Below are 19121 nucleotides of genomic sequence, written 5' to 3'. Positions count from 1 at the left end.
TGTACATACAGTTAATACATACAGGTGAAAGTAGACTAAGAATAATGTTTAAAAATTACCAACCAGTGTGAGATATTGCAATTGTATCTCTAATTGATACTGATGGCATTAAAATAGAAAGATTGATGTGATCTAGTAAACATATTAAAGCTTTCTAAATTATTTTTGCGAGGTGATTTTTTCAGGACAAGTATGTGCACAGGTTGGTTGTATATAAGGAATAAAATACATGGCAAGAAAAATGATTTCATGTATAAACCCTCAGGACTACTTTTATTGTAAGTTCTAGCAAATACTAGCTTGCAAACAGAATGACTGAACCAGCAGTAAAATATCTTCCTTTACACGGCAAAGTTTAAAGATGTGGCAAATGTAATTTTTCCTATACAACTCTCTGTAAATACTTCACTTCCACAGTTGTGCTCTTTAAAAAAAAACAAAACACTTTGATGCAAAGAAAATTTCAGTCCACAGCTTAATGTAGAAATTTAGGAGCAACAGAAGCTTATAGCACAAGTGTAATAGAAGCTCAAAAATAGGAAAAAACTACAAATTATTAGTTTAAATGAGACACAATAAATTGTCAATGTTTAGACTATTTTAATGAAAGAGGTCTTATTAAATAGTTATGAAAATGGTGCTATTCTTGAAATACAGCATGACTGGATTCAACTGAACTACCATGAAAAAAAATTAGCCATAGCATATTACAAATGACAGCCTCAAGATCTCACTTGCTCCACCCCTCTCTGTGTGAAGGCAATTGTACTCACAGGGTTTGATTTCATCTCCATAAGGTTGTCCAAAATACGTGTGACTGGCAGATTCTGTAAAACATAATGTGAAATTGGTGGAATGCTGAAAAGCTTGCTAAGAACTATTCCCAGGCACATTATTACTCATGGTAACATTTGAAATAGTATTTTAAACAGTTTTTCTCTTATGCTTTGTAGAAGTTAAGCTTATTTATTATCACCTAAATTACTTTTCTGTAAAAAAATGCAAACATCTGAGATGCATATAGCTAGGGGATAAAGATAAGACAGAGTGCAAAAAATTGTGAAGATAGGAACAGAGCTGTACTTGGGTATTTCCAACATATACAGATATGATCAAACACGAATTCTTATTTAAAAAATACATTGCAGTTAAGGAAAGAATTTTAAAGCTGATATTGATAATTGTGTGGCTCTAAAAAAGAACTAATGCTGTCCAAAGAAATGGGCAAAAAAGCAACCCTGGCAACAAATATTTGGATGACCTGCAAAGGAATAAACTGAGGTGAAATTCAAGATTACTGTTCCTTATTTAACATAGGAAATGTCAGCTGGGACAAAAGATCTGAATATTAAAGAGTTAAAACTATTTTTGTTATAATAAACTGAGGGTGAGTTTACATAGCAACAGGACTGGAAATGAGTCTTGCTGACAGAATATATCAAAAGAGGACATTCCAAAGGATGATCTACATATTACACTGGAAAATCCATGTGAATCCTTAAATTACTAAAGGCAAGATAAAATGTTAGCTTTAATAGAAATACCACAGACCTACATTAGGCTTACAAATATGAGGAAGAAAGGCTTCTCATCTGGCTACCCTAAAATACCTGGAGAAGAAATTAAAAGCCAGAACAGGCTTATCCTGAAAACACTGGCAAATTGGCTTTTTGCTCACTCAGAACACAAAACAATGCAAGTCATTTTGTACAGATTATTTTTAAAGCCACACATTTAAAGAAATGATAAAGCATTTAATGCAAGAAGAGCAGGAAGTCTCCTGGAGAATACAATTATTTTCTATTATTACAAATATGTTTATCTGAAGAGTTTTCTATAAAATATAATTCACAGGCAAGCTGCATATTCAAATTTTCCTCACTCATATTTTCAACCACTGAGTTGTAACTCTGCCATGCAGCTAATTCTAGTCATAGTGAAATTCCTGCAGAATTAACTTTATTAACTACCCTACAAAACTGAGACCCCAATTTTAAACTTTCATGTGATAGCTCATACCTTTCATGTATAAATTATGTGTATAACAGGCTGAGTAAACAAACAGTGACAATGATAAGATTAAGTAGGTCAAAAAGACAAACCTTTAGTTAAGATTCCATTTTATTTAGTTCTGATATATTGTATTTCTAATTTAATTTCTGACTCTTCAACTAAATTACAATATGGTGAATAATCTTTTTTTTTCCTGAAATCTTGATGTGAAAATACTATGGAATTAAGAATTTAAACTATAAATAAATATTCTTTATTGCCATCTGACAAAGCTACATATTGGAAAAATAATGTATCCTCTATAGAGAAGCAGGTTTCTAGGAACCACAATTCAACATTCCAGATCCAAGTTATACAACCAGTTTCTTTTTTGTTGTCATTGTTGTTGATTTTCTTTGGGGGGAGGTGTACATTTATATGCAAGTTATGCTCAGAAATATTTTGTAAAGTTAAGTGAATACTTGAAGGTGGTCATGTCATTATAAACATACTTGCATTTTCATGCACATTACAAGATTATGGTTGCTGTACATTACAATTATATGGGAAAACAAGAAGTGTTTGAATTGTAACTGAACAGAGAACTAAAACTTTCAGCCTTTTAATCACTCTGGAATAGATTAATTTAATGCACGTAGCTCGAAGTAAATATACAGACAGTTGTATTTTTTTTTGTTTATGAAGGTCTAGTCTACTTTAAGTATTTCACAGCTGTTCTTTTCATAATGCTGAAATCAGTCTTAATTGCTACTTAATTTAGCTTAATTGCTAAAGAGGTGTTCAAAGAAAATGTGAATTATTCGTTACTTATCTGATATCTGGAAGTTACAAAGTGACAGATCTATCCATAAGCAGAGATTTCTGCTTGCTTTATCAGTGTACAATTAATTTTATTAATATGACAAAGGTACTGAAACTTGTTTTTTCAGATGTTCAGAATGCTCATGACAGACTTTTTAATAGCTTTTTTAAACTCACTTGTTGCTTCAATACCAAGTTCTTCACTCCTTCCATTACAAACTGTGATCCTGTATTCATAACACGTGAAAACAGACTGAAAAAACAAAACAAAGATGATGTGTAAGATCTTTTTGTTTTAAATGTGTATTCTTAAGCTTTATACTGACATCCAATTCCCAATAAAGTCAACAGGACCTAAGTACCAAGTAATTTGGTTTGTCATAAAATACATACTTTATATTACATGGTAAGGAAGTGAATGGGAATACACTTATAATCTACCAGATAGATGCTCACCTATCAATGGGATGCTAGTCTTTAATCCACTGAACAGTTTATTTTACAACTTCAGTAATGTAAGGATTTGAGTACTCCTTTCAAGTGGCTATCTTAATCATCAGGGTTAACAGAGATGCTGAGAGTCTCCAACAAACCAGAGAACACGGGAATTCTCTCTAACCATACTGTGTCACAGATTCCTTACAACACTGACAGGGCATTCCTGAAAGTAAAGCTGGTAATGAGGACTGAAATCCTCTGAAGAATGAAAGACCCAAGTCCTATATCCTGTATGGGATATATGTAACCTTAGCACAGTAATTTTTTTATTGTGTCTTGAAATAAGTAACTACACCTTTCAATAAGAAGACCGACACCCAGGCCAGAACATTCTAATGAAACATCAGTGTGTTCTTGCACCCCTGAGTCTCCAAATCCAGGAGAGAAATTATTTTGAATATACAGGACTGTTTTTATATTCTGCCATTGACCATTTAATTTACTCAAAGTGATGGCTGTCATAGATCCAGTTCCTGGTGCTGAATTCTTATCCTGTGAGGGTGCAGAGCACTGTATTAAGATAATTTGTGAATTTAGTCACAGATCCTTTTATTTTCCTCTCTGTGCATATTATGTACTGTTAAAGGGAGATGACTGCTTGTAATTGTCTGTACCTTAAAAACTTTACAAATAGGGAGATGTTTTGTTCTGGGCCCTGTGTAACAGTAACCACACTTTCAGCACCACTGAGATAAGATAAAGAAACTCAAAGGCTTACAAAAAATTAATCAAAAGCATACCCCAAAGGTTTAGGTGTAGCGTTTCCATAGCTGGTTGGAGCTGAAGCCATCTTAGTGAAAGCTCTGTGAAAGAAGGGATAGAAATCAATTATTTATCTCAGGCACATACTTCTGTAGAATGTTCCACTCTAGTCATCTGAAGGTGAAAAAACTTCTGCACTGAACTCTTTCAGGAAGTAACTATTTATTACATGCATCCCTCTTGCCTATAAACACAATAGGAATTAGATTTTATAGTTAAAAGACAAAGATTTCACTCAGATACCACGAAAACTACAATAACTGATATGCAACATCACTCCTTGGTATGAACTAAAAAAACTTTGGAATCTGAACTAGCACAACTTTTCATTTAATTCACAAGTTGTTTCTGTCCTGGATCATTAAGGGCAGTATTGCATGCCATATTCTATAGTGTTTTGGCACTACTGAATCTTAGTTTTAAAATAAGATCTGCATGTATTATCACAACAATGACAGCAAATCTTATACCAAATGAATGTTTAAGGATAATTTACAATTTAAGAGAAGTAATACATAATTCCTGAATACAATGGAGTATTACCCAGTTAGCCTCATACAGGAAAAAAAAGAAGTTACTTACTTCCATTGTTTTATGTAGCTCAAAGGAGCAAGATTACAGCCTGCATCCATCAATGCTTTTTTATACTGCTCCAAATCAATCTGAAACCATGAAGTGGAGAATTATAAAAGGTTGAAGCTACTCTTAACTCCATGTACAAAGACATGACATCTAAATATTAACTAAGCAGTGCAAATTTACAGCATTGACCCAATTTAAAAAATAATTTTGTCTTAATCCCATTTCCTACCAAGTATGGAAATGCAACTTGAAATTTGCCATGAGCAGATCCTATTAAACTGAACAGTGTTTGTGGAATTAAATCCTGTGCACTTTCAGAAATGGAACAGCTTTTATATTAGCATGAACAGAATGCTGGTTTCTGTAGAATGTCAAAACCGTAAACAATAAACAAAGAGGAGCTAATATACATTAATATGAATACTTTCTATTTGCCTAACCAAACATTTTTTCATCAGGTAATATTTCTACAGTGTAAGAATTTTTTTTCTAAATTCAAAAGAAATAATGAAGAAATTGTTTCCTGAATTATTCAGATACTGGCAGATGCATTTCTCCTTCATTCACCTGCTAGTCAACTGACTCAATCATTCTTGAATACATGAAGATGGAGGGAAATGAGTAAAATTTTCATTTTGCTTTATCTACTTCTTTGAGCAGTGGAGCATAATAATGGAAAGCATGCTAAGATGTGTCTTGCAGTAATTCTGACCTTATTATGTCACAATATAATATTCCTTCTTACTACTCATTCATGTCTTTTGAAATACATGGTGGCTAAACCTTTGTGAGCAGATTTCCTGCCAATAAGATAAAATTTATTTAAAGTTCTACAATTTCCTGGGCATTTCGTACTTCTCTTTGCAAAGAAACAGAAATATCTATTTAGTGCTGAAATGATACAGAAAAATCCTTTGTGGTAGAATCTGGTGGTGGAAGCTGTAAAGAACATAGGTACCTCTGAAGGTGCCTGAGCTGAGCTTATGTAATAGATGAGAAATAATCGCATTTTGTCTTCAGGAGTTCCCGCTGCAGTAAGAAAATAAAAAAAAAGAATTAAAAACTACAACTGTAACTATGCTGATACATTAACTGCTCTTGAGCAGCCCTACATATGTACATGCAGATCTGTAGTTATGGCAATAAATGTTATTGATAACCATGGCCTTCTTCAATGTGTAAAATGCTAGAAAGACAAACGGCAATTTTATTAAGAATTGGGTTAGATGTGCTCATTCTTTCTGAAAGTTTTACACTTTTCCCTTTTATTTCAGCAAATATTAATCTTCATATAACATACTAAATAATTAGGTAGAGAAATTATGACTTATTTTGTGTGGAGACTGCAAATGTTATGTGGAAGGAGGTCCATGAAAAAGCAGACTGAAAAAAGATCACAGAAGTAAAAGCCATAGCATATTATTTTTTAGCTCTACAATTTGCTTACACAGCTCTATGGTTCAGTGTACTGAAATATTTGAAGACTGCAAAAGCATTTATATGAACCTCTGGTCAGGAAAATAATCCCTGAACCACCAACTTGCCTTCAGAAAGGATTTCAACTCTTACATCCTCTTTTGTTGGAGAAAAACACTTCCCATTTTTGGGAAGCATTATTCATATGCAGTCAAAATTCATCTCTCCAGATCAAAAGGTTGATGTAGCCACTACTTAGACTATAAACTACAACAGAAGATTTTGAACACCATCTTTTTGTGTTTCTAGAAGAGAATCACTGTTAGTAAAGACAATAGTTTCAAATGAAGTTTTCAGAAGAACAACTTCTCAAAACAAACATTTCAAATTAAAATTCATTATAAAAGCTTGATACTTTTAGTACAATAATTTATAAGACTGCACTTTCTTGTACTTGTGGGTAAGAAAATGACTTTTTTTTCCTGTTTTTCTATTTCTGTTTTGTTTGTTTTGGGTTGTTTTCCCCTACTATGGAATGTGGATCATGTCAGCAGGAAACCATCTGATCTAATCTGCAATTTTTATTTACAAGTGAGCATATATTTAGTCTGGCAGAAGTTAAGAGTAAGTGCTGTCATAATGAGCATTTATGACTTGGTACAATCTTCTCTACAAAGTAGGTTTTACTAACCTTTACCAAATACCAGTAAATCAGAAGAAGAAGAACTGAAGAAACTTTGTATTAACTAAACCAAAAGCCAGTTTTCAAGGTAGAGATCCACCTAGAATTCACTTAGGCAAAAAAGCTGTGATAAACAGCTCTAAGACTCAGGACAATTGCCTGTCAAATATTCTTGACTTTTTTCTAGACTATGATCTGTGACAGCACAGAGAAGTAAACTGCTCAGCATTCTGAAGAAAATGTAACTTGGCAAACCTAGAACAGAGCAATTTTATATTCAATTAAAAAACCAGCAGGCAGCCCTTAGCTCCCATTTTACCACTACTCCAGGATACAGTATTAGCCACTAAACTGGGAGGCAGCTAATAGTCCTGAGTGGTAGATTAGAACAGCACAGTAACAAATGGAAGGCTGAAGCCTGAAGCTGTTAAGTGGTCACATCTAAGTGCTTGCATGAAGAGCTCTGCAGATCCCATCATCCACAAGACAAATATCCCCACACATAATGCCAATAAATTGTTCACCAGTGGAAGCACAGGAGGTCTTGATGTATTATGCCTTAAAAATGTTTTCTGCTGGTATTTCTCAGTGAATCACATAATAGGAGGATGAACAGTTTTACAAGACAGCATGCTTGGAAATAAACACTGTGATTTAACTTAAAATATTTTTCTTACATAAACTTAACCTAGGCAATGCATGTAAAATGCTAACATAATACTGTGAAAACCTGAATACTTAGCTTATGGAGAAAAACTCTAGCTTGTAAATCTAATATTTCTCTTGTGTAAAACCCATGAACCTTGCTAACAGGAATGTTGGTATGATACATCAGGCTTGGAAAAAAACTTATTTTACACTGCAATCTAAAAAGGCATAGAAAATGTGGATTCAGGTAAAAAGTAATTGATCCAGTAGGACATACAAGCAAGCATAAAAATTTGTTTTCATATCTAAGTTTATGCAAATATAAAAGCTAAAATCAAAGCAGTACATGAAATATTAATTCTGAACATGGAAAAGGACTAGTTTGCATTGATACTTAATAAAAGTTACATATATTCTTATGAGTTTCATATAAAAAAATAATATATGTACTGAAGTACAGATTGATGCCTGACATTAGATTTTCTAAAAATGTATTAGTTTTTAGACTTGACTCATTATGAGACCTTTAAAATTTTAGCTCAGATTTCTACCAACTGTGCAGTATTTCTCTTACTGCCTTTTGATTATATAGCATGGACACCATTAAAGGGTTTTTTGTAAAAAGTCAGCAGGATGTATACACACTCTTTCTATAAATATGAATCATTACACAAACTCCAAGCAGGCATTAAGCCCAGTATGCAGCTCTAAGACTACACACATAATCATGCAGTAACAAAACATTTTCTTTAAGGGCACATTGGAAAAGAGCAGGAACCCCAGGTCTCTAAATGCTTGAGGTTTGCCAACATAATTGCCAGTATGCAGACAAGTCAGAGATCACAATTAAAGCTTTACAATTTTGCTCTGCATGGTATTTTCTTCCAGCCAACTGGTATCAGATCATGCTGAAATTCATCAGAGGGTTATGACACACATCAGGCTGTGACAGATTGAAAGAGGAATTGATGCTGCAGTAGTACAAAAAAACTGAGAAGTCATTTGGATCTCAGCCTTTCAGAGAAAGACCTGCAGTGAACTGGTCAATTTACATCTTGTATCCTTTCTCTCCACTTGTCCCATTCATCTCTTTCCCATTCACCTCCTTCCTCACACAAGAAGGAGCTACCTACATTATAGACCCTTGATCTAATCAAATTCTATGGAGTTTTCAATGTGTTCATGAAGCATGAATATGTTATAAAACATGCAGTAGGATTTTAAAGAATTGGTATTTGTCAGACCACAGAACGTCATGCTACACTACTAAATACTGGAAAAACAAAAAAAATAAAATCTATCAACCTTCAAAAATAAGGGGTTAGGAAAGTATTTTAATGGAGCTGCAGAAGTTGCTAATATTTTGGATACTACTCAACTGAAGTACTAAACTCTCTATACTGCTACTGAAGATTAGTCAAAAGCTGTTTTCTTAACAAACCTTGCATAGGTTGCTCTTTACCAACCCTGAAGTCCAAGCAGTTATCGATTTATTGTGTAGATTAACAAATTTTATACTAAGTTCAGATTTAAAGTACTCACCATCTGGGTCAGAAATCATGTCCAGAAGAGATTTATCCAGAGTGGATTTGCTCATTATTTTTTCCTCATATTCAAAATACACATCCAGCTTTCGACTCTGTTTAAGAGTAAGTGGTAGAGTTAATATCTTTAAACTGTGAAATAATATTTATTTCCTCTTTTAAAAGATATGTAGTTATAAAAATAGTTTTAAAAATTATATTTTTAAATAACTAATCAGCAAAAGTAACTAATGCTTGCACTATAATATGCTTTTTTAAATTAACTCTCAGAAAGTTGATGTGTATTTATCATATTAAAAGTGAAAAAGCAAGTTAAGCAAGGGGTGTCTGATGTGAATAGTGAACTGGAAGAGAAGCTTTGTTTTCATCTATGGCTTTGCCACAGCTGAAGACTACATGCCATCATACACATTGCTGTGTTGTGAAAGGAAAAAATAATGGTCAAGTGAATATTCTGAACCTCCAGGTTCTCAGACCACAAGACAATTATTCAATGCAGATAAATGTGGGAAATTCCTTTATACATTAAGGTGTCATCCCAAAGAAATGCTGGCAACTGCCAACTTGGGCTGGTACTGAAATACTACCTCAGATCAAAAGCTTGCAATAATTCACTCACACCAAAGATGGAGAAGTTTATAATCAGACTATCTCATTAACACTGGAAAAGAAGTCTCTCATTATACAATGACACATCTAGATGTTGTGAAAATCCTTTTCAGGGAGGATGGCACAGAAACAATACAAAATTACTAAGGCAAAAGCTTTATGGAAGACATCACATGGCCATGCAAGTAATGACAGCATTGCAGCACATCTGCACAAACAGACAAGCTTTGCACTTATTGATCATGATCTTACAAATTAAAAATAGAAAAATGCAATCCAACACTTATTTTAAAATATTCCATTACAATGCAGATCACTATGTGTGTTTGAACATTAAAATCCAGCATCACAATAAATGTTACTCAGCTTACAAAACCAGAGAATCTGGTAACTAACTAAATCCTGATGTTTGAACACATTCAGCTATGCATTGTCTGAAACAGGAGATTGGCAGAGTGGGTCTCCATCTCATTGCTTTGGAAGTGTGTCAGTTCCACATCATCCCTGCTGTGAGACTGAAATGATACTGGCCAGAGTGAGCAAGAGTCACCTTGATTTTCTTGGGTTAAATAATTTGAGAAATTTTGCCTGATAATGCCAAAGCATTTAAAACTGCTATGGCACATTGTATCCAATGCAGTAGTTGCTGTAATGACAGTACATAAAAACTTTTAAAGTCTGGTTTTCATATTTTTCTGAATTCTACTAAAGTGATTTGAAAAAAGTTATTTTACCACCTCTCAAAAAAAAATGTACTTCTCTAGTGTAAGGCTATCAGGATATTTCACCTTCTGAGAACTGTAAGTTCCTCAAAAAAAGAGCTAGAGAGAGGAAAACAAAGCAAAAAAGATATGAATTACAAGAATATTTTTATATTGAAAGCATATGGTGATCAGCTTCCTCAATCACCACTTACTAACTCCTTGAGAAGAGCAGTTACTTGCAAAGCAACAACTTAATTTAAAGCTTTTTTGGATGCTTGTAATTGCAGCTTATGAAATACATTACCATGAAGAGCACTCAGAAATTATCCCCTGCTACTTTTAGGGGCAGAAGAATGCCTTCTGTTGATTGTTATAGTGACTACAACTACATAGAAGGTGCATGAAATGAGAAAACCCAAAACTAGAGCTTCTTTCAAGCTACATTTACTGTAAGCTTATGTTAAAAGGGTAGAATAAAGTCTGAATAGAACTGAACTACCAGCCTTTTTCCAAGACCTTACATCAGATGCAATATGGTATCTGGTAAACCATGTGAGACATCAATTCTACAGTGTCTTAGAGATTTTCTGTGTTATAGTTTCCTTAAATCTCTCCACAGACATAAAGCAATTGCAAAGAAACCAGTACAATTTTTTAAGTCTTTCCATTACAGTCACTTGCTTTTTGTGTTTTATCTACATTTGTATCTTGTTATGTAAGACTAAATTCAGTGCTTTTAAGTTTAAAATATTTTTCCCAGACAAAAGGCATCCAATAAAAAAGGGATTGTCTTGAAATGTGGAAACTCATTCTTATAAAGTTAAATATATTACTGTTGAATTTGGCAAAGCCCTTATTATCTTAGCTGGTGATCTGTTTACGAGAAATTTACTCAGATGGCATGTAAAAATGTGCAACATAAAAAGATTCACTGATTCTCTGTATTTGTTTACAGATCAACTTCCAAATAAAATTTCGTAATTCAAACATCAATTACTTTCAATTTTAAGAACACATTGACAATTGTTAATTTACTTGGAGCACAAGCTAGGTAAAATTCTTCTCAGCAATGTGCAACTTTCTGACTGTTTGACTATGATTGCTGAACAAAACAGATTACCAGCAGCAAAGAAAATTCACTGGTTGCATACAAGTGTTATACTTTGAGCCTAATGAGAAACATTAATGATACATGTACACTCACTCTCAAGAAATTTTGCACAATTACTTTTGAAGTGAACTCAGCACTTTTAAACCCCAAACTGAAAATCCCAAAATTTCAGGTTCACATTTTTATTTCTATCCACTGTCTATTTTTTTTCCTGTTCACAATAGGGACATCAGAGGTAAGCAGTGATGCAAAACTTTTGAGACTCTTTCTGATGTGACAAACTAAAAAGATCATTTAATATGGTAAGTCTATTCAGCTGCTTCTTCACTAGATAATCAATGAAAGTTACTAGCAAATATGCCAATTAGGGCAATACTTTTCTTATACTGGTTTGCTAGGAATTAGGTGGGACACCTAATCAAATTTCACATGAGTTACTGAATAGCCTTAAACACTACTAGTTACCTTTTGATAGACATCCCAGATATGCCACATCAATGAGACAGTTACTTCTCGAAGAGCCAACTTGTCTAACAGGTGCTGATAAGAAGCAGATGTCCCATTTAATTTAATTAAGTGCAATTTTGCTCACTCAATGGCAAACTCACAGACATGCCAAGAGGAAAAGCTGGGGAATAGGAGCTAAACAATCCTGTAGATTCAATAAAAAACACAGCAAAGAACAGGTTCTTATGGGTGCCAAACTGGCAAGCAATGTGAAAAGATCAATAATAATTAAAAAAAGAATAAAATGAAGATGCATTTACATTTATTCCTTTTCTGCCTCCTGCTCTTCACTTTTTACTATGACATCTTGTTCCATACCAATCTCATTCAAGAGACTTTTCTGGCTGCCCTTTCAGGAACAGGATTCCATATTGTAGTTAAAATGCCACACTTCAGCTTGCTTTTTAAAAAATATATATTTGTGAAAGCTTTCAACTTATGATCTTTAGAAATAGGCTCTTCATAAATCAAAACTTATTTTAGGGAAAAATACTGAAGTGCATGAGAAAGTCTACTTAAGCACTGTACTCCAAAATGAACACAAAATACCTTCTTTTTAAAGCAAGCAAGTGGAAGACCCACTGAAACCTCTTAGAGGTCATTTTTGTAAAGACTTGCTGGAAGCTCTTCTATCCTATTTACACTGCAAAAGTTTTAATTTTAGAGAGAGAGAATATATAAAAGAGAGAAGATTTTCTAAGAAACTACCTGAGGTCTTTTTCAAAGATTCTGACAGATAACAACCAGAAATAACTACCTCCAGAATGAGGGAGGCTAGTCAGGTAATTACAGCTTGCTGCTATCAAGAGGAAGAGAAACTCTGGAATAAGGCTGGAAGTAGCAGTTACAGCCAATTTCTTTTCATTGAACTGCACAGAATGACAAAAGGGAGGTCACTGTAACTGAACTCAGCAAAAGCTGTTTTTACTAGAAGTTACTGAATTATCAGTTCTGAACTACAGAAGAACAGCCTGGCCCACTGTGACATACATAATTCACATACACATACCATTTCACATGGTGTAAGACAAAAGTATAACCTTATTTAAAATACTTAAAATTAATTAATTAATAGTTAAATAATACTAAGAATACTTAAAATAGTAGCATTCCTTTAAAAATATGAATTTGGAAATTTGAAAGGCTACTGTCAATCCCAATTCAGGGGGATCCCAATTAAGAGATCATTCAATGTATCAGACCTTGAGATCAAGTAAAAGAAGAGATACACAATAAAATCATGTAGGAAGTAAAAAAAACTCTACACCAAACAAATACAAGTAATTTAAGGCAGACAACAATTCATACAAAAATCTGCCATGTAAATTCACATCTGCAGAATTCTAGCAAGAGGTTATCTAATCTACCCCCAACTGTCATTTTAGAAAAGTATGTGTATTCATTTTTTATATTAATGATTTAATATACATCAATAATTCTATTAATACTAGAATGACATCCAAAGATGAGCATTACATGAAACTTTAATGCAGCTAGAGAAGCAACTCTAGCTCTAAATCTGTTATCTATTGGGTCCAGACCTTCAGTCACCAGCTTCAGCAGAGGAAAAACCAATAAATGCAAAACAAGGATGCATTTGTTCTAAGCACTGACAATAAATACTTGATGGTTCACTTCATGGAAAAGTGATGCATACTTTCCATTATTTCACTAAAAACTTCAGCCAAAAAACTGCCATGACCCATAAGTATGTGATTAATTTCTGGTTTCCTCTTGCTGTGTCTTAGAAAATGATCCAAGAGAATGTGGAAAGCAGCTGCAAACTGAACATTAAAATATAACACGAAAAATTAAATTCACTTAGTATATCTAAAGCAGGTCTCACTGCATTCTTTGCACAGTTCCTTATATACGTAGTAAATAAAAATGCTCAAATAATTAATACAGTAAACTCCAAAATGGATAATGCAAATAGTCTATTTTAATGTATGAATGCACTTCCTGATTATTTTAGAAGTGAAAATACAGTAACCTGAAGAAGAGCAGGGTGCTTCATGAGCTCCTCATGACCTCAGCACTTACTTGCAAAAAAATTCTGTCTTATCTCAATCTGGTTTCATTATTTAACTGCATATAAAGCCTATTAACCACAGAGTCAAGGTCTCATCAAAATTACTTTTAAAAGTATTGGATGAAACACTTCCTTTTTTGAGAGTATTTTTGAGGAATCCATTAGGTAGTATAACATCCTCCATACTAAAATTCCACAGCTCAAGATTGAAAGACACTAATTCTAACACTGGAGGGTACAAAGTGAGGAGAAAATGGTCAGGAAAAGCAGTTGGAATAAACTTGACATTGATTCAGTTAAAAGGCTTTACCATAGGAAAATTTCAATAGAAAAACCACATCTGTCTGCATTAGTTTAAGACAGTTTCCTAAATACCTGGAGATGAGCTGATGCTTTCTAAATCAAAAGAAAAGATGATGGAGATGTACATATCGATATATTGAAGAAACCGCATGGCCATTTCACAATTTTGACATTTATAAGAAGGTTATAATTTGTAATAAGAAGGTTAAGAGCCTGAGCAATTTGCAGAATTAAGAATCATGGAGGAATGGACCACCACTCCAAAGGCACTCCCTAACACTCCCTATCACAGCAGCAAGCCAGGGGCTGATTGAGTGCCCAGATAAGGCAATTCCTTCCACCTCTAGGTAATCTAGTGTGTTGCTACCTTCTAATGCATCTGACTCCAGCTCATTGCCAATAGGACACTGCAAAGCCAAACTAATGTTACTGCCACTCTACATCTTGCTCTGAAATTTGTTTTCCAACCAAAAAATCATATATAGAATACTACTGGTCTAGGTTTGCCATTATCATCCCAGTATCTTTTTTAGAAAAGTGAATTTACAGACAAGGCATCAAAATATCAATACTGTTGACTTAAATTTTTTTCAGTGGTGTTAAAATACTGCTTTTAAACTGTCAGATATGAAAACTGACATACCTAATAGTGTAAAAGCCCATATACTAGCCCCTACAGTAATGAGTTAAGCACAGAGAGACTTATTACCTCTTCTCTAACTTTATAAATATATAAAATTAATTTATTCATTTAATTACAGAATTAATCCTTTGTGCATATAGAGTACTAAAAAAATTCAGCAGCAATAATAACTGAGGACAGATCTTACATTCTTTACAAATTTTAAAGCCAGCTTCAAAACATATTGCCTTCCATGAATTTTAAGCAGCTTGGGGTAAAACTCTCTAATTATTGATTTTTAGTGAGACTTGATGCTTGAAATACTTCACAAAACTGAAAAAAAATTTAATGTTTCTGAAAGCCTCATCTGCAATTTTCATTTTCATGCTGTGAAAAAAAATCCATTTTTCAAGTTATCCTAGCAGTAACCAGGGCCTTGACACCAATCCCTCTACAAGGTCTATGACAAAACCAGCAGACTTAAAACAGAAATGACAAACCCCCTTGCAAAGTTCTTAAATTATGCACAAGATATCTAACACAGACCCTGTGGGAAAGACCACTTCAGTAACTTGCATCTCTGAGTATAAATTTTGTTGGTGAGCAGTCAACAGTGCCCTTCTGACAAACACATACAGAACAGAAGATTGCTTAGACTGAAGCATTAAATTGCCATGAAACATCTCTAAAATAAATGAAACACTTCCATCATAAACCTGTTTTTTGAAAGACTTCAACCCACAATAACAGTTGTGGGCACCATTTAAAAAAATGAGAATATACTAGTAAATTCTGATAGGAAAAAACTGGTGTTCTTTGCTTTCCATGAAGAGGCATTCAAAATTCATTCTCTGTCACCCTTCAACACTAAGTAATACTACACAGTGAATTCTGAAGAAGTAGCACCATTGAGAAGGCTCACTTTCTTACCTTCACTGACTCAAATATATTCCTTCAGTTAAAGAATACTACTGACAGAAAACTCATGTTAGAGAGCAATTGTACCTTTATGTGCTCCAAGACAGCTGTTGCAACATTTGTATGAAGATCAATGAGCCTCTTCTTCTCCAGAAGTTCTGGAAGAGAGCTGAAGAGATTAAATACAAACTAACCTGCTGATTTCCACTGTTAGTTGAATTGTATACTGTATACAATAGGTACTAAAACATTTATAGAATTATAGAACAGTCTGGGATGGAAAGGACCTTTAAAGACTGTTAAAATCTAAAATTACAGAATAGGGCTGGAATTAAAAAATGACAATGTTTAGATATAATGAATTCTCATAACCATACCTGAAGAAAGGGATTTCACTAATTTTTTTTTTATGAATGAATGCAGAGGTTGGGGACTTTGGTGGAACAGTGCAAGCAAATCTATGATGCACTTAGATTACTTGTCTTTTCTGAGGAAACAATCCAAAGTCAAACACATTGTGGAAATTACATATGCAAGCACTGATTTAGGACACTGCATTTAACTTTATCAGCATTATAAAGCATTTAAATGATATTATAGAGCTGAACAGCCTACATTTAAAGATATTTATTTCAAAGAATACTGAAAGTACAATAACAGAAAAAAATTAGAAATGGTTCACAGTTAATTAAACAATAATGCATTATTGACTACTTACCTGACAGCTGAAGTTAGCTTAGCTGTATTATCTGAAAGCATACTTATTGCTCCTTCATCCTCCCCTTCAATGCCCTGGGTTTTGAGGAAGGGTTTGAAAAGAGGAATAAAAATAGTTATAACACACACAAATATCACACATGCATATAAAGTCAGTACATTTAGAATGTATTTTCTTGTAATGCTATTAATGTCTGGACTGTGTTTTTCAGTTAGTATGGAAGTCATATAATTTCAACACCAATGAACAAGAAATTGAAACTTCTCATGAAATATGGTATTTATAGTCCAACTTTTAAGATTGTATCATGCCTAAAATTCAGCATGCACTGAATTTTGTCTGTGGGATGACAAGGCAGGCTAGGCATCTCTACAAGCCCTATTATGCTTTACATGAAACACACACAGGTGAGAAAACCTACCATGATACTTTTAAGTCTTTTGACTTCATCTTCTTGGGCTCTGTAAGATTCTAGTTCTTGCTGAACAGACTCAGCCACCTCTGGAAAAGGACTAATGCAATAGTCTGCATTAAGCTCAGTTAAATCAACAAACTAGAACCAGACAACAAACACCTTTTTGGAAATAACAATACACAAATCATGCAGCAGAATCAAATCACTGAAAAGGACATTTTACTGTGGGTTTACTTAAACTTTCTAAGATATATTCACTGCTTTCAATAATTTTATGTAATTTTGAGCTCTATAACAAAGAGCTAACAGACAAATACCATGGACACTGAATACTGGCAATCATTCCTTATGTGGGGGCTGACCTGGTTGGATGCCAGGTGCTCACCAAGTGACTCTATCACTCCTCTCCTCAGCAAGACTGGGTGGGGAGAAAGCAAGGTAGAAAAATCCCCAAAGTCATGGGTCAAGATACAGGCAGTTGAAAAAAGAAAGCTTATGTGTGAAAGCAAAGCAAAATGGTTTTATTCTCTGCTTCCCACCAGCAGACAATATCTGGCCATTTCCCAGGAAGCAGGGCTTCAGCAGGTAGAGTGGTTGCTCCAGAAGGAAAACATTTAAAAAAAATCCCATTGAACACTGCACCTCTCTCCTCCTTTCTCTTAGGTTTTATTGCTAAAGAGTGGAATGGAATGGAATGGAATGGAAAGGTACATAGTATCTCTTTGCTCAGTTTGAGTGAGCTGTCCTGGCTATGCCTCCTCCCAAGATCTTGCCCACCCTCAGCCTGCTGGTGAGGGGGAATGTTGGGGAGACAGTGCTGATGCTGTGGGAGCACTGCTCACCAATAATCAAAACACTGGAACTTTAGCAACACCTTTCTAGCTATCAATGCAAAGCACAGCACTCTGAGGGTCGTTTTGGGGAAATGAACTTCATATCAGCCAGACCCAATACACCTGAAAAAAAAAAGCCCCCAAGCTAAAAAATATTTTCAAATAAGCTTAAAACAGAACTACCATATATGAAGAATACTTAGAATTTATATTGACTAAATAAATATAAACTGTATACCTTTACAGCTTACCTGCCCTTATGCTTTTGCCAGAATTTATCAGATGCACTTAAATCATAGGACTTCTTATTTTTTTTCTTAGGTCTAGCACCTGTTGGAGTACTTTCTGCTCCTGCTGATTCTTCCAAGTTAACTCTATTCAAATGGAAATCCTAAAATAAAGAGGAATCTTATGTAAATAATTGACAGTTTGTTTATTCAGTCTTTTATAGTCAATAAAATATCTTTGACAATATTTTCTATAAAATATTAGCAGAGTTTTTTATTAGAACTTCATAGGAAGACAGGAAACAGTTTACTAGTTAACTAGATAATAACAACAGTAATAAAAGGACTCCAAAATTACTCACAGTTTCTGAACTGTGATCAGTTCAATACTAAACAAGGCAACAAAAGTTAAGCAAAGACATTTGATTATCTCATATGCAAGCACTATTCTGACACTGAATTTTGAACACTGTTTTCTACATGGAAAGTAAGTTATGTAGCAAAGACTGTGCTCTAATAACTCTCCAAAACTTTGAGGTAGAAAAGTTTCTATCTTGAGACAAAAAGTGTTTCTAAGTCTGTTCACTTACATAGCTACAACACATGTATCACAGCTGCCAAGAAGCTGTTGACGTCAGCAACAGGATTATTCACTGTCAGGACTATTTAGCCACACCTTCACAGCTCTGTCCCTAATTTTTTGAGCACTAGTAAAACAGTGAATAAATGATAAAACAAAACTCTGCAACAAAGCTGCTATTTTTCCATATTGTTTTTCTTCTTCCACAGATGCATGAACATAGAAAATACATTGCCTTGTTAGAGGAACACAATTATGCTCATGTCACCACACTGCTCCCTGTAGGTCTTCTAGTTCTTTCCCACACTGCCAAAGACTGCCCTGTATTTTCTGCAGCTTACCTATTCTCTCTGGTTTTCAACAAAGAATATTAACAATTATTACACTTGCTGAATTTGTCCTAGCTCTTTTCAAGAACATTTAAAACTTCAAAGGTGCTCTTTGCTTGACAAATAATGATAAAGTGAAATCTTCATCTACACAGAAACTCTTATGAACCTTTTAGAATAGATCTTCTTTCCAGAAATAAAACATCACTTTATTTCATTAAAGTATACAGAAATGGATCACTGCTAGTGGAACTGTCAAATAAAGTT

The 19121-nt window shown here is 34.0% G+C and overlaps 1 protein-coding gene across 1 annotated transcript in view; it reads right to left on the bottom strand.

Moving 5' to 3' along the window:
• Nucleotides 1-19121, bottom strand: part of SCFD1 (sec1 family domain containing 1) — a 46410-nt gene that overhangs the window by 11709 nt on the left and 15580 nt on the right. Inside the window, exons 11-20 of the mRNA XM_079309064.1 lie at nt 17970-18109; nt 16892-16982; nt 16471-16544; nt 15840-15921; nt 8945-9041; nt 5615-5685; nt 4657-4736; nt 4053-4115; nt 2992-3067; nt 774-827 (exon numbers count right to left, since the gene is read on the bottom strand). Of these exons, the coding sequence (XP_079165190.1) occupies nt 774-827; nt 2992-3067; nt 4053-4115; nt 4657-4736; nt 5615-5685; nt 8945-9041; nt 15840-15921; nt 16471-16544; nt 16892-16982; nt 17970-18109 (828 nt within the window). The remainder of the gene's footprint in view (nt 1-773; nt 828-2991; nt 3068-4052; nt 4116-4656; nt 4737-5614; nt 5686-8944; nt 9042-15839; nt 15922-16470; nt 16545-16891; nt 16983-17969; nt 18110-19121) is intronic.

Source organism: Erithacus rubecula (genome assembly GCF_903797595.1).
Source record: "Erithacus rubecula genome assembly, chromosome: 6".
In the NCBI taxonomy this organism is placed as follows: domain Eukaryota; kingdom Metazoa; phylum Chordata; class Aves; order Passeriformes; family Muscicapidae; genus Erithacus; species Erithacus rubecula.
This window is presented reverse-complemented; position numbering and strand designations above follow the sequence as displayed.